This window comes from Cyanistes caeruleus, chromosome 17, assembly GCF_971803275.1.
Source record: "Cyanistes caeruleus chromosome 17, bCyaCae1.hap1.1, whole genome shotgun sequence".
In the NCBI taxonomy this organism is placed as follows: Eukaryota; Metazoa; Chordata; class Aves; order Passeriformes; family Paridae; genus Cyanistes; species Cyanistes caeruleus.
In genome coordinates this window covers 12043055-12062347 of record NC_141717.1, presented here as the reverse complement: position 1 = coordinate 12062347, position 19293 = coordinate 12043055, and the positions used below count along the sequence as shown (strand labels likewise).

General features: G+C 44.4%; 1 protein-coding gene across 6 annotated transcripts in view; it reads left to right on the top strand.

Annotated features, from left to right (window-relative positions):
• MAD1L1 (mitotic arrest deficient 1 like 1) overlaps nt 1–19293 on the top strand; it is a 346167-nt gene that overhangs the window by 212471 nt on the left and 114403 nt on the right. For all 6 annotated transcript variants that reach the window (XM_023936806.2, XM_023936807.2, XM_023936808.2 and 3 more), the window contains one exon: nt 11240–11447. In XM_023936806.2, coding sequence (XP_023792574.1) covers nt 11240–11447 — 208 coding nt within the window. The remainder of the gene's footprint in view (nt 1–11239; nt 11448–19293) is intronic.

Below are 19293 nucleotides of genomic sequence, written 5' to 3'. Positions count from 1 at the left end.
CCAAGAAGTATTTTCCCCCAGGGAAAGCCAAGAAGGGATATTTAAGCAGATGGTTGTGCTGATGGAAGTCCCTGTGTGAACAGTCTGACCCAGCACATGGAGTATGAAATTTTGGGGGATGTAGTTTATGTCACCTCCAGAGATGCAGCTAAAATTGTGAAGCCTATTCTCTTGCCAGAGGTGTTTTTCTTTGTCATAGGAATAGAAGGGTTTGAACAGAAATTCTGCTCCATTGCCAAGGTTCAGGTGAGTTCCTTGTGTCATCTGTGGGTGGCTGCTCCTTCTCTCCCCTCTGCTTTGTCTTACCCTGTGATGTTACAGCCTGAAATTCCCCCTTCACAGCCCAGGAATTTACTCCTGTGTGGAGACTTTCTGGGTCTCACCAGTACAATGGGTAAAGCACAACCAAGTTACCAACTCCTGCTTTCTCAGGCCATATGTAACTAGTGAGGGTATTGATTTAGTTTTGATGTGATGTAGTTTATAAATATGCATAAGGATTTAGGGTTATTTAGCTGTGCTTTTTAATTCTCCTTGCATTGCTGGCTCTTCTAGTTGAGGGTTTCTTTGTATGCACAGCAACCCCTTCCCTGACAGCCCTGTTCTCACTGCCTGGGACATCTCTAATGTTCCTTAATCCCAAGTCTGTAGAAACTTTTAATATTCAAGGAATAAAAGGAGACAAAGTGATGCCCTTCTGCATAGGGACCAAGGGAGCAGAGTCCAGCTCTCTGAGGAGTTGGGTGAGGAAATCTGAGGCATAAAAGGTAATTATCACAAGGTGGGGAGAAGGAAGGAGATGGGGAGGAGACCTTTTTCATGCTCCTAAGCAGGGGGAAAAGAACACTTTTCTTCAGGGATCCTACCACTTGCTTAAATTTAAAAAAGAATTAACCTGATCAAATGGTGAAAAGGGAGGGAAAACCAAACATTTGTCTATTTGCCCTGAGGAGATAGAAGAGAATGTACCATCTGAATCGATATTTGGATGTTTTAGACAGTCAGGTCTCTTACTTGAGAAAGATCAGAGCAAACAGAAGAGGGTTCTGCCTCAACACATCTAAGGCAACCTGCAGTGACTTCTCATGGTGAATAATGTAGGTGACTGCATGGATAAAAGGATGGTATGTACATGGATACATGTTTTTCTGGGATGTTGGAAGCATTCTCACTTTTCCCTCTACCCAGTTATCCATTACTAGAGGAATTTCCACCTGGTTGGACATTGAGGAGATATTGGGGAAGATGAGCTCTCCCCAGGGGCAAGACAACCACCACATCACTGTGAAGTGACTGTGACAGAATGAATAAAACTTTGCTGTAGCTGCTTTTCCCCTGGGTGTGTTGCAGGGTTTGGTTTTCCTCCTTTTCCCTGCCTGCTTGGCCACAGCAGAAGGTGTGTGGGAGGCAATAACCCCTGGCAGGGAGAGGCAGCACTGGAGCTTGTTTAACCTGCAACACATTTGCTGTAAATCCCACTCAGACACTGCCCAGCTGCTCCAGGAGACTGTCAGAAACGAGTCCTCCAAACCACTCGTGTCTGTCAGGGTCTCTGTGTGATGGGAGAGGGAACTTGACTTGCTCTTTGAGTGGAAATGCTTCCAGCTTGAGACAGGAACTTGGTGATGGTGGTGGGTCAGCTCAGGGGGGCAGCCAAGGCTGAGGGTGCTCATTCATTCACTTCAACTCAGTGGGTTTGCTTTGTACCCTGCCAGCTTGGAATGAGACATGCAAGGACATAAAATAATACTTTTATATGCAATAAATTACAGGATCAAAATGTCCTGGTGCACTTAAAACCTTTAGGAGACTCAGCATTGCTGTTGTGGTTGACCTCAGCATCCAGCCTGTGCCATGTGTTTGCTGTACAAATACACAACGTGATTGACAGCACTTCTTGTCACTTGTTTTTCAGGCTTTTATATGCTCAGATGAACTTTGATGCTTCCATGAAGGCTTTTACATAATTTTTAATTACTCATCTTTCTCTTTATACCAGATAGTATCTAAAAAAAATACCCGTAGAGGTTTTGCTTTTTGCTAATGAGATCCATTAACTGGAAAATCCTATTACATTGCAGTTTCACTTTGCTTTATAAAGTCTTGAAAGCAGGAGCTCTGCTGCCATACTTCATTCTGGCTCTTCCCTTCCATCTGGATACTGAGGGTCCTGGTCTAGCACAGCCAATTTGTGTTGCTTCTTTCCTCTGGGATCTCTCCTTGAAGTCCCATCTTGAATTCATTCCAAAATCGAGTTTTACCAGCAAACACAGGATTATGGAGGCATTAAAGTAAGATTTATAGAGCATTGGAAGGAAAGGAAGGAAAGCTTTGAGTCTCTGCATATCTGGATTGGAGTGAACACTACAAAAAAACACACTTCAAGTGTCTCCTGTCTTTCTGGTCTCCTGAACAGTAACTGTATGTGCATGTTGTAGAATAAACAAGAGAGCAGCAAAGAAATAGTTAAACTTTTTGGTGAAGTGTGTACTTTTACTGAAAACCTAGATTTGGTCTGACACCTCTCAACAATATTCTCAACCAAAGTTACTTCATTTGTATGGGAAAGTTGATAGAATGGTTTTTTGAAATTCAGATCTGTGAGAGCCAGCATTTCTCACCATATAAAGTTAAGACTTATCTCTGAAAAGGAATTTTTATAACTCACACTATAAGCTCTTTGGGGCTGTTTTCAGAACCTTTGTGCTTTTTATTTTCAGTGTCTTTATCAGAGGTTTTTGAACCAGCACAGGTCTCCTCTGCACGCTACTAGACTGTAAATAATAGCAACTTTTTATGGACTTTGTTCTCAGGAAAGACAGGAATCCTTGACTTGAAAAAACTAGTGTAGAAACCCTGGAATTCAAATCTCTAGGTGGTAACAAACCATCCTAGAGCAGACTATGATTTTCTTCCATTTCAATAAAAGCAAGAGCAGCAATTGAACAGGACAGTGAACATTTGGATGCATTTTTTCTTTCAGATTATACCAGCTTCATGCCATTCCATGTCTCTCTGTCCTGACTCTTAACCTTCTTGTCACGTTTGTTTGCATCCCAGACCTCATCTGAATGCCTCACTCAATGCAAATTACAGTCTTGCATCCTCCAGGGAACAACATGTTTGAAAGAGATACAGGAAACAGATCTCCTTTTAAAACTACCTGAAGGGCTTCTGCACCACTGCTAAGACATTTTATTTTATTACTCCCATTGTAGCAGCGTCCAAAATGTGTTACATGTTGTACCCAAAGATATGGTCTGGTGTCAGAACAGCGTGATTGGAGCTTTTTTTGTCTGTGACACAGTCTAACTCCAACCACCTCCCTGTCTCATTGCTGATTTGCTGTGGTGAAAGAGGCCACAGGGAGGAATATCAGTGGGTATGGACAGTGTGGAAGATCTGCTCAGGAAGGAAGAGAAAAGCCCCTGTAGAAGCCTTTGTGGGAGGAGCAGCTGTTGCAGGTGGCATTGCTAGTGGAGTGGGGAAGGTGATGTGGGACTCACTGCTCCTGAGATCATGGACGTGGAATCTGTGGTGCTGCTGGAGGAGTTACCAAGGATGAAGAGGCACAACCCAGGCTGACACAGAGTGTCTTCACTGCTCTGGAAATGGCTGATGTTGGGTGTTCAGGAGGCCAGAGGTGAAAGGTTGCCTGAATGAAGGTGTATGAACAAGAGGCTGCATCACCTGGGCAAGGAGAAAGATCTTCCTGTTTTGCAGAAGAAGTAGCAGGTGTTGTGCTAAGAACTGGCTAAGATAACGATGGAAGGGTTGCCCAAGTGAATTCCTGCTGCCAGGTTTCAGTGCTGTGTGTGTGCAGATGCGCACAAAAAAATGATGGAGAGAGAAAAAGGGTAGGGAAGCGACGTGAGACCTGGTGGGAACAAATGAGCCTTTTCCCAACATCCAGCACCTTCTGTTTTTCTTTTTTTTTTCCTCCCCCAACTGTTTCTGATGTCAAGCATGCACATACTGGCAAAGCTACAAGGAGCAGGTGGTGGTTGTTGCTTATTTGTTAGTTTGCTTTGTCTCATCTTTGCAATCCATTTTTGTTAATACAGCTCCTGTTCCACAGGCTTTAAAGATCCCTTGGTGTGGTTATCTTGTGTGACAGAGGGAGCTGGGGCGGGTGAGCGTGCTGTGCTTTGTGCACTGGGTACAGAGGGAATTCTTTGGGATGCAGTTTACTTTGGGTATTATTCTAATCACTTTAACAAGCCTGAGCAAAGAAACAAAAAGAACAAAACCAAGAAACAGAATTTCCATTAAAATGGCGTTTCCTGAGGTAGGATTAAGCTCTCTGAGGCTGCCTTGTACTGGGTACAGAAATGCATCCAATAGCCTTTTGTGTGAGAAAGCTGAGTAACCAATTTTTATTTTTTTTTTTTAAGCTGTTAAAGTTAAAATTTAGGTAGATCAAGAGAAGCTGCTCACCTGAATATCCAGGCAGACTCTAGTTAATAAGCTACTACAGCAAGAGCTGTAGTTGTTGGGGACCTTGCATGTGCTTTTCAGGTGATAAATTCCAATTTTGCCTTCCCGCTGGTTTTTTGTTCTCCATCTTTGAGTGAAATTTCCAATGGGTATTGATGCAGGACTAACAGCAGACAATTCCTGACATAAATGCTGAGCCATTAACTGTAAGCTGAAGATAAACACGTTCAAAGACAACTTCTAATGATATGTGACTTGTCTGCTTTCATAACTCAGTGGGAGCAACGGGGTGTTCATTAGCTGTGTGCAAAGCCTGTGTGGCTGTTTACCCACAAATACCACATGTTTGCAGTGAAGCCAGACAGTCATTCCAGAAACTCCAAGCCTTGGGAAAGGTGTGTTTCAGCAATGTAAAGGATCTGTGGTAAGGAAGAGGCACTGAACCTCAAGAATAAACCTGCAGGTCCCCAAAAGCAGTGTCAGCTCCTCCAGCATCAGAAACCTGGATAATGCAAGAATTCAGTGGCTGGAGCCCAACACAGTGAAAGACCAGCCAGACTCCTTGAGTAACATTTTGTCACATTTTGTCCTGTCTTTGGGGGATTCAAGATGTGCCACCTCTGTTTTAGTCCAGGATTTACCTGGATTTTATCTATTTATGTTTAAATAGGGTTATAATGCACCAGGCTGTGCCAGCAGTGAAGTGCCATCCTCTGCTCAAGAGTTCAAAGGTTCAGTTTTGGACATTGACCACCTGCATATACCCAATTACCTGCTGTGTGTTTGTGTTTACAATTTAAGTTATTCTTTTGCCTACAAGAGGTAGTAAATGGAAGCAAGAGCATTCCCTGGCCAGTTGGATGCTTTTCAAACACGTCTCTTCCAGCATCCCCCCAGCTGATGCTTTATGTTTTATATTTGTACAAAAGAAACTTTCCCATCTGTCTCCTACTGCTAGATGCAGTCTTTATTTCAACTATTCTTCCAAGGTAACTACTGACCCATTTAAAGCTGATATAATCTACTAAGCTCCTTAAATCATTTCTATTTAAGTTCTCCAGTACTGAATAATGCATCCCAGTCCAGAAACCTCGGAGATTTCTCTCTTCAGAAGTCAGCATGGGAGGAAATTCCTTAGCTCAGAAGGCTGCAGTGTTTGGGTGGCTCTCACCATTCATGAGAGTCGTGTGAGGAGGAAATGGTCCTTTCCTTGAAGAGCTTCCAATCGCCAGCCTTTTCTCAGCAGGGCCAAGCACAAGCTGTTGTATTGCCAGCCAGCAGCGATTAAACTCAGCTGTCCATATGCTCCACCAGAATTTATTGTGCTGCTTAGAAATCACAATCTTTTAAGGCTGATTGAGATACCAAGACTGAAAAAATGAGGTACTTAAGTGCATGTCAGTCCCATCTATGGGGTTTCAATGATTTTGCCTGCCAAAGCATTAAACAGAAGGAGCCTGTGAGGATGTGAAGTCAGCTGAAAATCCTTCACAGTGCCTGCTGACATTGTATCCCGACACTCATTGCCTTTTTTGGGGATGTGTGGACTTCTTTAATTTCATTAGTTACGTTAGAGAAACATATTCACACCAATGGATACCATTCCCCTTGCTACCAGCTCTACCTTCTGATCAGAAATACCTGCAACAGATGAATAGACCTTAAATGGAGTTGTTAAGCACTGAATGTTTCATCAAATGTAAAGTGGTCCACATGGTTTAAGTACTTTATTCTTACCCGTGTGCCTGTGAAAGTGAGTGGAGTAGAGAGAAAAGCTTTTATAGTTCCTGGAGAAAGACATCGCTGAATTGGGACTGTGCAGTTTTCAAACAACCAGGAGGAGAGATGCCAAAATAAGTTCATCCCTTTTCAAGGTGCTGTCACTGGCAGCTTTCATTGTTCTTCTAAACAACTCCTCTTCTAAAGGAAAAGTTTCTGTTTTTCAGAGATTAAAGCAGTCCTGTCTTCATTCATTGCTTTGGCACTTGACTGATTCTTCCCTAATGGGCAGATTACTTAGGAAGTTTTTGAGCAGTAATTTCAACACGTAGACCAACATGCTGACTGTTTGACAATAATATACTTTTAAAAAATGACACATAGCATCAGCACAATTATCTCCCTGGGGTGGTGGTTTTTTTTCAAGCTGGAAGATGGAAGTGAGAGGGGAGGCAGCAGAATCTGACTTGAGCTTGTACCTCGCTTCTAGATGACAAATTTGCCCTGTTTCAAATTCTTTTTTCCATAGTCTTTTGTCAGAAAGTTTATTGATAGCCAGAGTCTTACTAAATAGTTCTGCCAGAGTGTGCTTGGATTAATATTAATAAAATAAGATTAATATTTGTGTGTGGCATCTGCAGTGTTTGTCCCACATGGTGACTCCACAGCTGGGGCAGCAGCAATGGGGTGGTTCATGAGAGAGTTTCCCTTGTGGATACCCTGGGGCATATGTCTGTAAGGCTGAGGATAATGCATCAAAACAACATTATTTCACAAATTGTGGAGGGTATTAACGTGTGGAATCAACAGGTCATCTCTATAAAATGTCCAGTACCTTTCTGTGAGCCAAAAAAAAATGGTTTTGCTGCCTTAAGCACCAAATCAGCTACTGGTATCTTGCTTTCCAGGAATGAGTAATTCATTTTTTTAAGTGCCAACCAGGTTTGGTTGCAATCAATCAAGGTATTTATTGCTTTCCCCTAAATTGAAGCTCTGTGTACATTTTTCTGACAAATCTGAATTACTTGTTCAATGTTATTCCTGAAAAGAATCAATGAACGCCAGCAGTTCTCTCTAGTCCAAGTCATTTACTCTTCAAAATCTCTGCAATTTCTGTTTTTTAAGGTATTGGAGAAAACAGGGGTAAAGAGGGGATGCTGCTGAGAAACTGGCAGTAATGTGTTATTTTTGCTTTCTGAGACACTGGCCATGATGTGCTGATGAGCAAAACAAGCTACCAAGAAACTGCTGAACGAGCCAGGGGTGGGATGGCTTTCCAGCAGAGCTCTGTGGGTCAGACATCGATTGCATCGCCCAAATGTCCCACATTTCCATATAAAGGCACCATGAGCTTGAGTGGGTTTGATCAAACCTCACATTCAGGCCAAGTTCCCAAACCTGCAGCACGATTTTCATGCTTCTTGGAGAAACCAGGGATACATTACTGTTGGTTATAAGATGCTTTTTACCTCTGCTAAGCAATACCTCCTTGCATGTGTTGGTTCAGCACAGAAGCAGCATCTGGAGCTGTGCCTGGGCAGCTGTTTGGGGAGTCCCAGCTCCTGTTCAAGGAACGTGGCTGTGTCTTCTGTGCCTGCCTTTCAAATGCCACTGTTTGGTTTTCCTCTTCAGTCACCCAAGATTAGAAATGATTTTCTAAATGGGAAAATCTGGTTTAGGTCTTCTCTCCCAGTGCCTGAAACAATTTTCCAGGCTTCTGCTGCACAACTGAAAGGACAAAATTATGATCAGTAAGACTAATTTATCGTAGGTGGAAGCGCAGTTGACAGAGAAAAACAGCAATTTACATTTTCCAGAACGAAAGGGATTCCAGGAGGATGTTGTTTGCTTTCTTCAGTCCCTGGTTTCCTACCAGCATTATGGTTTCATGTCTGACAAAAGCTAGTGAGATTTTAATGCTGCTTTTCTGTCTCTTATATTTAGCAATTTCCAGCCATGGGTCTTCATAGAGCCAGCCCTAAACCACATTTTCATGACACAAAGTCAGTCCCAGCCTTCAGAAATTTGGGAAAAACACTCCAAACGTCCCAAGCTGTGATGCTGCTTTGACTTTCTGTATTATCTACACGAGACCCATCCCTTTCATCAGACACTGCCTCTGGTCTGCAGCGTTTCCATGGAAAGCTTCCTGCATTTATTTGAAACTCCAGAGAGTGCCAGTGAATTTCCTGGAGACTTAAGAAATGCTGTGCTTGGTAGGACTGTGAGGTGGCAGCATGGTCTGGTGCTTAGGAGGAGCAGCTCTGAAGGTGTGTTTTCTTCTCTGCCATGCTGCTGAGGAACCTGGAACCAGAGACTGCATCTTTCCATACCTGCACTCCCCTCACATACTGCATCTTTAGGCTTTCTTGTCTGCTTTTTGGGCTTTAGGTGGTAGTTCCCTATGGGGTTTGTACAGGACCTGGCATGCTGGGATCCCTGTCTCACTTGGTTTCTTTTAGGCATTGCTATAATATAAACCAGCTGCACTAATATTTTAGCTGTAGGGAGAAATGTACTGGTTTGATGTGTGCTGTGTAGAAGAAAGAGAAAGCTACTGCCCCTAGCCCAGAAATGTGAGTAGCATAGCAAATATGTTAGTGATCTCCCAGAAATGTTAAATAAGATGGATTCTGCCACTGCCTTCATTGCACTGTGGGCTTTTAAGAGATTCTCTTGTCTTAGTGAAGTTTCAGACTGATGTGCTGAGGAGAGCTGGTGAACCCTGAAAATAAGGCTGAGTCCTGGTGATGAGTTTTAGAGCAAGATTTTTCAAGGGGGGCATGTTATGAAAGAAGAAGATAAATAGTCTGAAAGATTTGTGAGAGACAAAGCACTGTGGCTTCATGGCAGGGCTTTGTGGAAAGGCCAGATGGATGATGGAAAAGAGCAAATAACCTGCAGAATAAACAGATTGGTGCAGTGTGGGTTACAGCAGCCCTAGCAGCGTCCAGGTGTGCAAGGCTTTCCTCACAGGGCCCCTGCTGCTGTGTCTGCAGCAATGGTGATCCCTGCACTGGAGCTGGAACGGTGCTGGCAGCCAGGGTGAGGAGCTGTGAGCTCTGCCTGGCCTTGGCAAGGGAAGCAGGGCCAGAGCCCTTCCCAGCTGGTCAGAAACACCAGCAGCTGCCCAAGGAGAGCTGGGATCCACAGAGCATCCTCCTGCCAGCCAGAGTAAGCTCTGTTGCAAACCTTGGAGTTGAATCTCTTCCCTTGAAAGACAAACACGAGAGTGAGGAGTGCCCTGACCTGTCTGGAGGAGTCCTGAAGTGCAAATAGCATGAGAAGGTAACGAGCTGAGTACAAGAGCAGGTTTGTAAATGCCAGTGTGTGCTGGGGAAAATATATCTAATGAGCTGGTGTTGCAGCTGTCTTCCTCCTCCCTCTGTTTGACATCTCCAAGATGCTGTTTGTGTCCTTCAGGTCTCACCTGAATTTCTCTTGATCAAGGCTGACTGTGGGATTATTTGTTCTTTTGGCCTGAATTGCCTGCTTGGCAGTTAGGGGAGGTTTTTCTCAGCCTGGCTATGGGAATGGGATCACAGAGCTGTTGCTGTGGGGCTGCAGGGCAGTGCTGCCCTGCCAGGTGTTCCTGAGGTCACTGGAGTGAGTCTTGGGCAGTAGGAGAACGTGCAGGAGAACCTGTGGAACAGGGACTCTCTCCTACCCAGATGCACAGCTGAGGGAAAACTGGTTTCTCAGAGTAGTTATGAGGAACCACCACATCCCTCTTTTTTTTTTAACTCTGGGAAGAAAATCCCAGAAGAGCATCTTTGACCACAGTGGTAGAAGCTGCTATTTTGTGAAAGCCTACAAATTTGTCCAGACTCTTTAGCACTCTTCCAGCAAACAGAGATGCAGGAAGATTCTCACATGTCCTTCCCTGGCACAGCCCAGTTCTGGAGCTGGAGTGGTCCTTGATTTTGTCAAACCTGTTTTTGATGCTGTTTTGTGTCTATTGCCAGGCTCTGGGCAGTGAGTTTCAGCAGTTCACTGCCTGATGAGGAGCTTCACAGTATGTGAATAGAGAGTTTTTTCAATAAAAGATGTTTGGGAGTGGGATCTTCTGGGGTCTCTTAGCAGCAATGATCAGCAATGCAGGATGAAGTCGCTCAGTCTTTGCTCTGGCTTGCATGGAAAAAAACCCCACATAAAGTTCTATCACGTCTTTAATGGAAATGAAATGATAAAATTGGGATAATACCTACCTCATGCTGCTCTTGAGGGTTAATTAATGTTTACAAAATCACTTTAGGTCTCGAGATTTAATTGAAGGAAAAATATTACCATATAAAATAGCTTTTTATGCAGGCACTGCTATAGGGCTTCAGCTGGGCAGAGTGCCGTGGCAGCCAGTGTTAGCACATGTTTTACTACATTTATGGTTGTGAGGCTTCCTGTAGTTTATATGAAAATTGTCTCTCTGAAATCACAAATGAAACATCAGTGTTTTCCTCTCTCTTTGAAAGAATATTAATTTGCTATCCTAGGGCTTGACTGACTATTTAAACCGCTGTAAATGCAACTGTCCTTTGAGAAAAAAGGAATGGAATGTCTGTTCCCTTGCTTGGGATGAGCTGATACAACTTGCTAATGACTCCACCTTTGGATGCCATGGATGTTGGTGGTTTATATGAGCAATAAATCAGGCTGGCACTGGGTGTCCTGCTGTCATTTAAGGGTGCGTTTGGGTGTTCATTATAATCTCCTGCTATCAAGAGATTTTAAATGCAGCTATAAAACTTCATTTCTGGAGTTAAATTTGATTGTGGAAGTATCAGCCAGGGAACAAGTTGTGTTAAGTGGGGTGTTTCTGTGGGTTTTTTCTGGTTTGGTTGTTTTTTTGTTTGTTGTTTCTTTGCCTTGTTTCAGGGTTTTGTTAAAGATGGAGTAGGAAGAGAAGGAGAAACAACACTGGGTTTGGCTGCCTTCAACTGTTGGAATAAAACCTTGTCACTGCATAAATGTCACCTTATTTTCTGCTGTAACATTTTTTAATTTCATGGAGTGGTACAGGCTGGGTGGGCTTGGAGGTTGGGTTGGTTACTCAATGTGCTTTTGTTGTTTTTTTTCTGCCACCCAGGGTGACTACGACCCCAGCAGAACCAAAGTTCTCCATTTCAGCATGAACCCGATGAGTTTGGCCAAGCAGCAGCGCAAGGAGGAGCAGCAGCAGCTGCAGGAGGAGTGCGAAAGGCTGCGGGAGCTCGTGAGGGTGCTCCAAGGAGGCGGCTCCATCTCTGGAAATCTGGAAGGAGTTGGGGGTTTTCAGTCCCCACAAGAAGTTGCAGGTAGGCTGCTGGCTTCTGGTTCTGGGGATGCATTTATTCATCCATGCTGCCAGAGGAACTGAGTGCAGAAGCAGATGGAGGCAGTGCGGTGTGCGTGATGGAGTGATTGTATGGAAAATGAAAAATGAAAAAAGCTGGGTTGGTGCAGGAGAGAGTGAATGTGCAGTGGCAATCCTGTGGCAGTGTGGTAGAGGGTGGGTGGTAAGGCTAAATAATAATAATTCATATCATTTGCTCATGATGAATGAAATACCAATACAACAGCCTTCATAGGCTGATGCTGCTGACAGAGTGAAAGGAAATATTTCCTTCCTTTCAGGGCTGGTTTAGCCCTTGAGGTAGTACAGACAGCAGGAAATAACTTTCATAGCTGCAGGGAAGCAAGTGGTTGGAATCTTTTCAGACCTGGCTTAAAACAAATTAATATTGTTTATCAGTGTATATGTGCCCCATTAATCACAGCTACATTCAATACTCCATGAAAGCAGAGTACATCTTTCACTGAGCTAAATACATTTCACAGAATCTGTGGCACACCAGTACAGTCTGTCTTCCTTTCATATACCTGAGGGAGACTTTTTAGTACAGTAACCCCAAAAATCAACACCTCCAGACATGTTCTCAGACTCTGAAAATCAAGGTAAGGATATCAATAAAGCCTAACAGATCACCTGTAACACTCAGAGGGACCAGGCAGAATCAAGCTATGCTGAAGAGCCCAGGAGAAGTTACTGCTGTAACTCTGTCATTGCCTCAAAGCAATTTGTTAGAGAAGAGAAAAATGAAAGGGAACTGAAGGTCTGTGTGGAGCAAACCTGGTGCGTTCCAACTGCATATACATGGTCAATGTCTGGAGGTCAGGATCCTCCCTCAGATGAGACTGAGAGAGCAGAGCTTTTCCCAAAGGTCACAAGTGCTGGAGACTTCAGACCCACAAAAGGACAGAGCCCTGGTTTGAAGAAAATGCACTTTCATTTTCATCACCATCTTTCTCTGTTATGAAACTGAAATTCTCAGAAAGTAGCTTGTCTGTTTCCCCATCGCTCAAACAATGGCACTTTATTACTGCTGAGAATGTATTTGTTCCAGCATCTCAAAGTGGATTATGGTACTATATAGCCTTAAAAATATGATGGTGAGAAGTGCAGATGGGGTGGTTTATAAAGTGAAGAGCTCACTGCCTGTTACAAGTGACAGTTCTGTCACTCCTGCTAGTGGATGCTGTAACAGATGCATAAGCATGAAACACTTGGCAAGCATTTAAAAAGACCACTGTCTGTAGGATATTCCAGTCTCAGAGCCCCAGTGGGCAGTTCTTTGGGATAGCTCTCACATTGCAGTTTGGATTTGGAATGCACTGGGTTTTAGGGGCTTAAATTGCAGCAGATGCTGCTGCCCAGTGCCCTTGTCTGTCCTTATGCCCCGAGTACCAGGCACATCTGATGCTGCAGGTCCAGGGGCTGACAGCGCCCAGCAGGGGCAGGGGCAGAGAGGCTGCAGAGGTGAGCTCAGTCCAGTGTCTCTGTCACTGATGAATGAACCTCTGGGGTACATCTGCAGTAATTAGACCATCTCTTCTGGGGAAATGTGTTCCTCATGTGTGCCTCCTGTGATGTGCTGGGATTATTATTCTGCTGCCTTTCCACGCAGTTGCTTTTAGCTGCTTGTGAGGTGCCTCTGTGCTGGGATGTTACCAGGTTCGTAGTTAGCTCAGAAGGGATGCATTTTTAAAGCTGTTTTCTCTTCTGCCTTTGATTCCAACAGGAAAACAAACAGCTCGCTGGGTTTCAGGGTATTTCCAGCCTCATGTATGTGATGGGTTTTTTTTTACCTTTTACCCCAGTCCCAAGCTACATCATTCTGACTTCTGGTGACCAGCTCAGATGGAAGAAAGCATCAGGTTCAGAACTTAGAAGGGTGGGAAGTACTTCAGTGTCATTTACCAAAGTCACAAGAGGACCCTTTGGATTCTCAGAGTGCCTATAAGTGCATCTGGAGGTGGTTCTTGTAAACAAAATGGGAAAAAGCTGTGGAAGGATGGAGCAGTCCTGTGGATGGCTCTCTTTGAGGACAGGGTGAAGGTAAAGGAAGCCAGATTATGTGGAAAGATCTTGGGCATTTTTTCTTATGTGCATCACTGTCATGCACAGGGAACATTGCCATAAATACACTTTAACTCTCATTTCTGCTGTGGGAGCACTCAGCAGCATGGTCAGAGCATGGGGACTGCAAATGTTGGGATGTGAAGAAACGCTGAGGGTGTTCCAGTGCTGACCACAAGGTTACTGGGTTATTCTGAGCTGGCTTTAAATTAGCCAGGTGAATGCCAGATTTGGCCTCCTTGCTGGAGCAGGGAGAGCTTCTGGTGGGTTTGGGGACAGCTGATCAAGTGTGCTGTGCAAGCTGCATCCATTTCTGCATTGATTCCATCCCTCATCCACAGTGTGCATATGGCAGCTGTTCTGCAGTGGCTCGACAACATGGATTTGTGTGGCCAGAAAACTCACACAGTCTCCCTCTGGATTAGACATGGAAGATCCAGCCTTTGCTGTTTTCCTAGCTCTGCCCACAGGAACAGCTGCCACATGCCTTCTACTTCAGTGTATTTTCAAGGTGTGAAGTGAGGAACATGTGGCAGAAACTCCCTCTGCTTTGTTTGTCACTGTCCAATTGGCTACCCCAGGGAGGGAGGCTCGTTGTGCATGATAAGGGAGTGGATTTCTGTGTGTTCTGTGAAGCTGTTTCTGTACAAAAATAACAAGAATTGGAGTTTTTCTTTCGCCCCTTTCTGTCAGCTGCAGTCCCCATCTGTCTGTTTATCCAGCTCGTTTGTGTGACACACACAAGAGGCAAATTCAGTTCTCTGAGCTTTTGAGGAGGGAGGTCCTTGGTGTCAGAGTAGAATGGGATGAAGAGAGAGCAAGGGCAGAGTAGGAAGAGTGTGGATAAAAGCTAGGAGGACAGCAAAGGTCATGTGTAAGTTTGCATTTTGCCTTTAGACAGATAGAGGTAAATGTAAGATTTTATTGTCCTGTTTTGCCATATAACCTGACTGGCTGCTTGGTGAGGTGAGGGATTTGGGTGGCCTCCAGCCAGTCAGGTTTGATGCATTCAGCAAGCTTATGTGGTATGCAACAGCTGTGCTTATGGTTCACAGAATTATAATTATACCAACCAAAAAAAGGCATTAAGGACAATGATGTTGATGGTTTTGATAATAATGTATTGGCCATTGTTAAATCCCTTCATTGGACTGGAGTGCAGCACATTTCTTCTGATCGTATTTCCAACTCCTGCATAGGTAATAAGAAAATTATTACTGTGGACGTTAAAGCTCATTAAATGTGACTCTATTAAAAATCAAGGTTATGCTGGACTTTAAATCTCTTTGAGCATAACCGCTGGAGGCTGCAGCACAGCCTGGCAACTTGCCACATGGTTCAGTGGCCCTTTCCTCTCATTTATGCTGTAGTAGTCCCTGTTCAGATGGGGACCTATGGAGGGCTAGAACAACATCCTGTCCTTTTCCAAAATGCAGCCTGGCAGTGCAGGCCCGTGGGGTGTTGAGGGGGGCAGAGCTGTGGGCAGCACACTCGGGGTGTGGGCTGAGCTCTGTGAGTGTTGTGTTCCTCTGCTGGGTTGTGTGAGAGCAGCAAGGTCACACAGCCATCTGGGGAGAGGCTCCGAGTCTCCTGCCTCAGAAACAGGCATGCAGATTGTGACAGCTTTGGAGAGGTGGCACAGGGCATTGCTGCACAGATCTGAAATCTGTTCCAGTTCTTCATTTCCCTTTCCTGTGCTCTTCACACCTTCCCTCCACTGCCCCTTCTGTATTTCAGTCTGCATCTTCTACTTTTTTCCTTCCATCTCCGTAGCTTCTTCTATTTTTTTCCCCCATTTCCTCTCCAGGCCACTTCTGTTTAGATCTTTCTTTTTTTGCCCTGTGGGGTCCTGGTAGACCTCTTGAATTCTGACACTGCTAGAGATGGATTTGGATCTTAGTTGCAAGCAAATATGTAGGTGGCAGCTAATGGGAAGATGAGAAAAGTAATGACTTTGTAACAAAGCCTAGGTAGAAATGAGACAGAATGGTGCAGGTGCTCCTTTTCTCCATCTGTGTTCCTAACTTAAAGGTAATGTATCTGAAGGTAGGAATGGATGATCCATGGAAGCCGGTTCCTGACGAAAAGAATGCAGTAATGCGAATTTTCCATCAGCTCTCATGATTTATTGCTATCCCGTAGCTACACTGGAGTGTTCCCTTCTTCACGCAGCTTCTCCCTGTGAGAAAGAGGAAAAGTGCTTTTAATATTCTTTCTGGTGAGAGAGAGGCTGGCACCCCTACCAAGAAGGAAGATGGGGAAATCAACTCTGATTTCAGCCATCTGTGGAGAACTTTGGAACTGTTTTCCTGAGCATAATCCCACCAAAAAGAAAATCCGTTCATCCATCTCAATGGTTTCAGTGTCCTTTTCCCCTTGTTAGGGAAAGGGTGTGCGAAGGGGGTCCTTGATGAAGGACTGGGGAATCTCACTCTGAGGCAGGTGTTTGGCCCTAACACAGATGCTACACCTGGCATTCATCAGGGGCTGGCCCCAGCATCACAGCCATGCCAGGGCCTTGTAAAATGTATTTAATTTGATTTAAATTGGGTAATGAATTAATATTAAAATAATCTAATCTTGTTGAAATGGTGAGGCAGAGATGGTAAAATTTGTCACTGTCCCAGTGTGCTTGTGCTTCTGTTGAATGTGTTTCTGAGTACAGAAGGTACAAAAAAGGAGCAGATGGAATTTAGAAGTTGCCATTCTCCATCCACAGTTGGCTGAGCTGTTGGTGCTTGGAAGCTTTGGTGCTTCCTGCCATCTGTGTAGGGAATCCACACATGATGAGGGCTGCACCTGTGAATGGGACCCGAGTCCACCTGATGGAGGATCCTTCCATGACCTCAGCTGCTGGTGGGGTGCACATGTGGAAGTGCAGCCTCCGTTCCTCACTTTGTGCCAGTGGCTCCCAGCATCCCACTGCTCAAATGGGCTTGGGCCAGGTGAGTGCACAGAGGGCAGCTCTCCTTCAGTCTCATCCTGCCTCTTCCTGAAGCACAGGAAGGATTCATTAGGTGGCCCTTCTGTCACTTATGTTTAACCTGACAGTTCTCCTTCACTTGTACTGAAGGAACTGCCTTTGTTCTAAATAGACACAAAGGTCCAGGGCATTTGCTGCCTTCAAATGTTAGGGGACTTCTGTGAAAAGCAGGATGTTAGCCTTTGTGCCCTGCCTGTATCTCAGTAAATTGCTTTCTGCATATCCCAATTTCATCTGAAGTTAATAAAGAGCTTGACTTTGCCTCTGGTGCTTTGCAGTGCACTGATGAAGGTCTGTCCTCTTTCACTCCAGAGATGGCCACATATCCTTGATGGGGGAAGAAATCATCCCCTTCTGCTACCTGCATCTGAGATGTAGTGTAGCATTGGTGTGCAAACCACAAATGATGTGGAAAGCAGCACAAGGGCTGAGAGTTATTAGCAGCAGTCCTGACCCACTGGGAGCTGCCTGCCCTCCCCTGCCCTCCTCCACAGCCTCCGTGGGGCAATCCCTCCAGCTCTCAGCTAATTCTCCTTATTATTGTTTTTATGGTGCTACTTTCTCTTCTGCAAGACATTTAGTCCAGTGTGGGACCTGAATTGTATATTAAGACTGGGAATAAGCTGATAGTTTAAATAGAGCTTACTTTGATTCCCTTCGTTATTATCCAGATCTCTTTGTCTCAGCCCAGCACTAGAGATAGCCAGGTGGTGCTGCTAAATATACCTGTTTTCATAAATAACTCTAGCAGAGTTGTGATCTCCTGTATTTCATATTGACAGGGTTACAGTGGTCAGGGGAGAGTCCCTAAGTGATGTCAATGGATTTGGGCAGAGCAGCCATAAGGGGAAAATACCTTGAAGCTTTTGTGTGCTCTGATTCAGCAAGAGTGCCTTTGATGGTAAATGTTCTGCACTACTGAAGTCACTGCAGCCACCTATAAAGGTCCTGGCTTGAATGAAAGACCAGTATCTCAAGAGGGCTGGAAGAAATGTTTTCTGATCTTTAAAAAAATTGCTTTAATCATATATAGTACTCATCATCCAGAAAGACTCCCAGGGTTAGTTTTTTTTTTTGGAGTTAATACAGATATGAAGTCATGCAGCACTGAGGGTATTGCAAACAGTGTGCCCTGCCTGTGGCAAGATGCCATGAGTCTGTTGAACAACCAGAGACCTGCCCCGAGCTGGGTGTAATCTGTGTGCTGCGAGAGGGCCAAAGGTTGCTGACCGAACAAACCCCCAAGGAAGCTGCAGCTTCTTGTGAAACTGGGATGGGACGTGCCACTGAGACATTGCTGGAACTTTCAGGCTCTGTCTGCTGTCCAGGGAGCCAGAGGTTTGTAATAAATTCTGTAAAGTAGTTCTGTTGTAGCTGGCAAATGTGTAAAACTTGGTGTCAGTCAAAGGTTACTATCCAGACTATACTTAGCCTTCACAAAGAGCAAAAAAAGCTGCAGGATTTCTTCCTGCCCTCCTTTTCTACCAATTTCACATGAAAAGTTCTTGGAGAACTCAGTATTTCTCTTTTTCTAAGAGGCAGCCTGTGAAGCTATATAATACTTACATACAGCTCCAGCAAGTCCTACAAGGGTGTTTTTTTAAAGCATCTTCTACTCTCTTGCTATGCACTATGTAGAAATGGATTACAAAATATTTAGTAGAAGTAGACTTTGTTCCACAAAAAAAACCCCAACATTTCTGCAAAGAAAAAATAATAAAATAAGTTGTGAGAGAGAAGGACATGGAAAAGAAAATAAAAATGTATATGTGATGAGGAGCACCAAATTTAAACACAAGTGCGACAACATCTGCAATGGTTTCTGTAGCAATATGAGGAAGGAGGCTCCCAAGGGAAGATTCTCTGGGCTTATTGATCCTGACTTGAGTCTGGGTGTAATGGAAATGAGTAGCACTGCAAGAAAATACAGCTGAGGAGAAGGCTGCTGCTTTCCTGGGCAAATGCATTTTCCTTACTTGGTCCTGACACAGTAAAGGTGTGCTGTTACATCTGGGGAGGAAGAGGCTGCCTTTGCTGAGGTAGGTGGGAAGGTTAGAGGTAGCTAAAGTTGTTACAGGTGGGCAGAGAGAAAGGTTAGAGCTGACATCAGGGAGCAGATAAATCAAGAGAAAATGTGTAGAGAAACCTGGGCTGACAAGGAGTATTCTGTCTCCTGTATGTGGCTGCGAAGGAAAAACTGGTGATAGAAACAGTATTTTTAAGCCTGATTACTTGGAATTCCAGTTCCCAGTCCATCAGTAGCTAAGTGAAATACAAAGTGAGCATGTGGAAGAGTTGTTCTCACTACCAGAAGTAACCCCCAGAAGTAGCTATGCTCCTTCATTTCTACTCAGAGGATGTTCAGAGCCTTTCAAAGGAGAAAAGACAGCAGAAGGATCCAAAGCCCTCGTCTCTGTGTTCTAACTCCTTCCCACCCCCACAATCCTTGTAAAACACCACCAAATTTGTACTGTACAGAAAATGCCACATGAAAGGTAACACCCTTTGTGGCCACAGTTCTTCTATATCCCCCAGGTTCTTCAATGTCCCTTGTACTGATGGTTTCTTTATCAACCAGAGATAAGCCAGCAGCCTGTTGAGTTTTGTTGTTGGTAAACTTAGGCATTTGTGTTTTCCTGCCTGGGATATTTGAGTCAAGATCTCATTTCTTGGTTGTGGCCTCCTTAGTGGCTGGGATGCTCCTGCTAGATCTCTCCAGTCCTGAAGGGAAGGAGATGCAGTATTATCTGCAGCTGCCCTT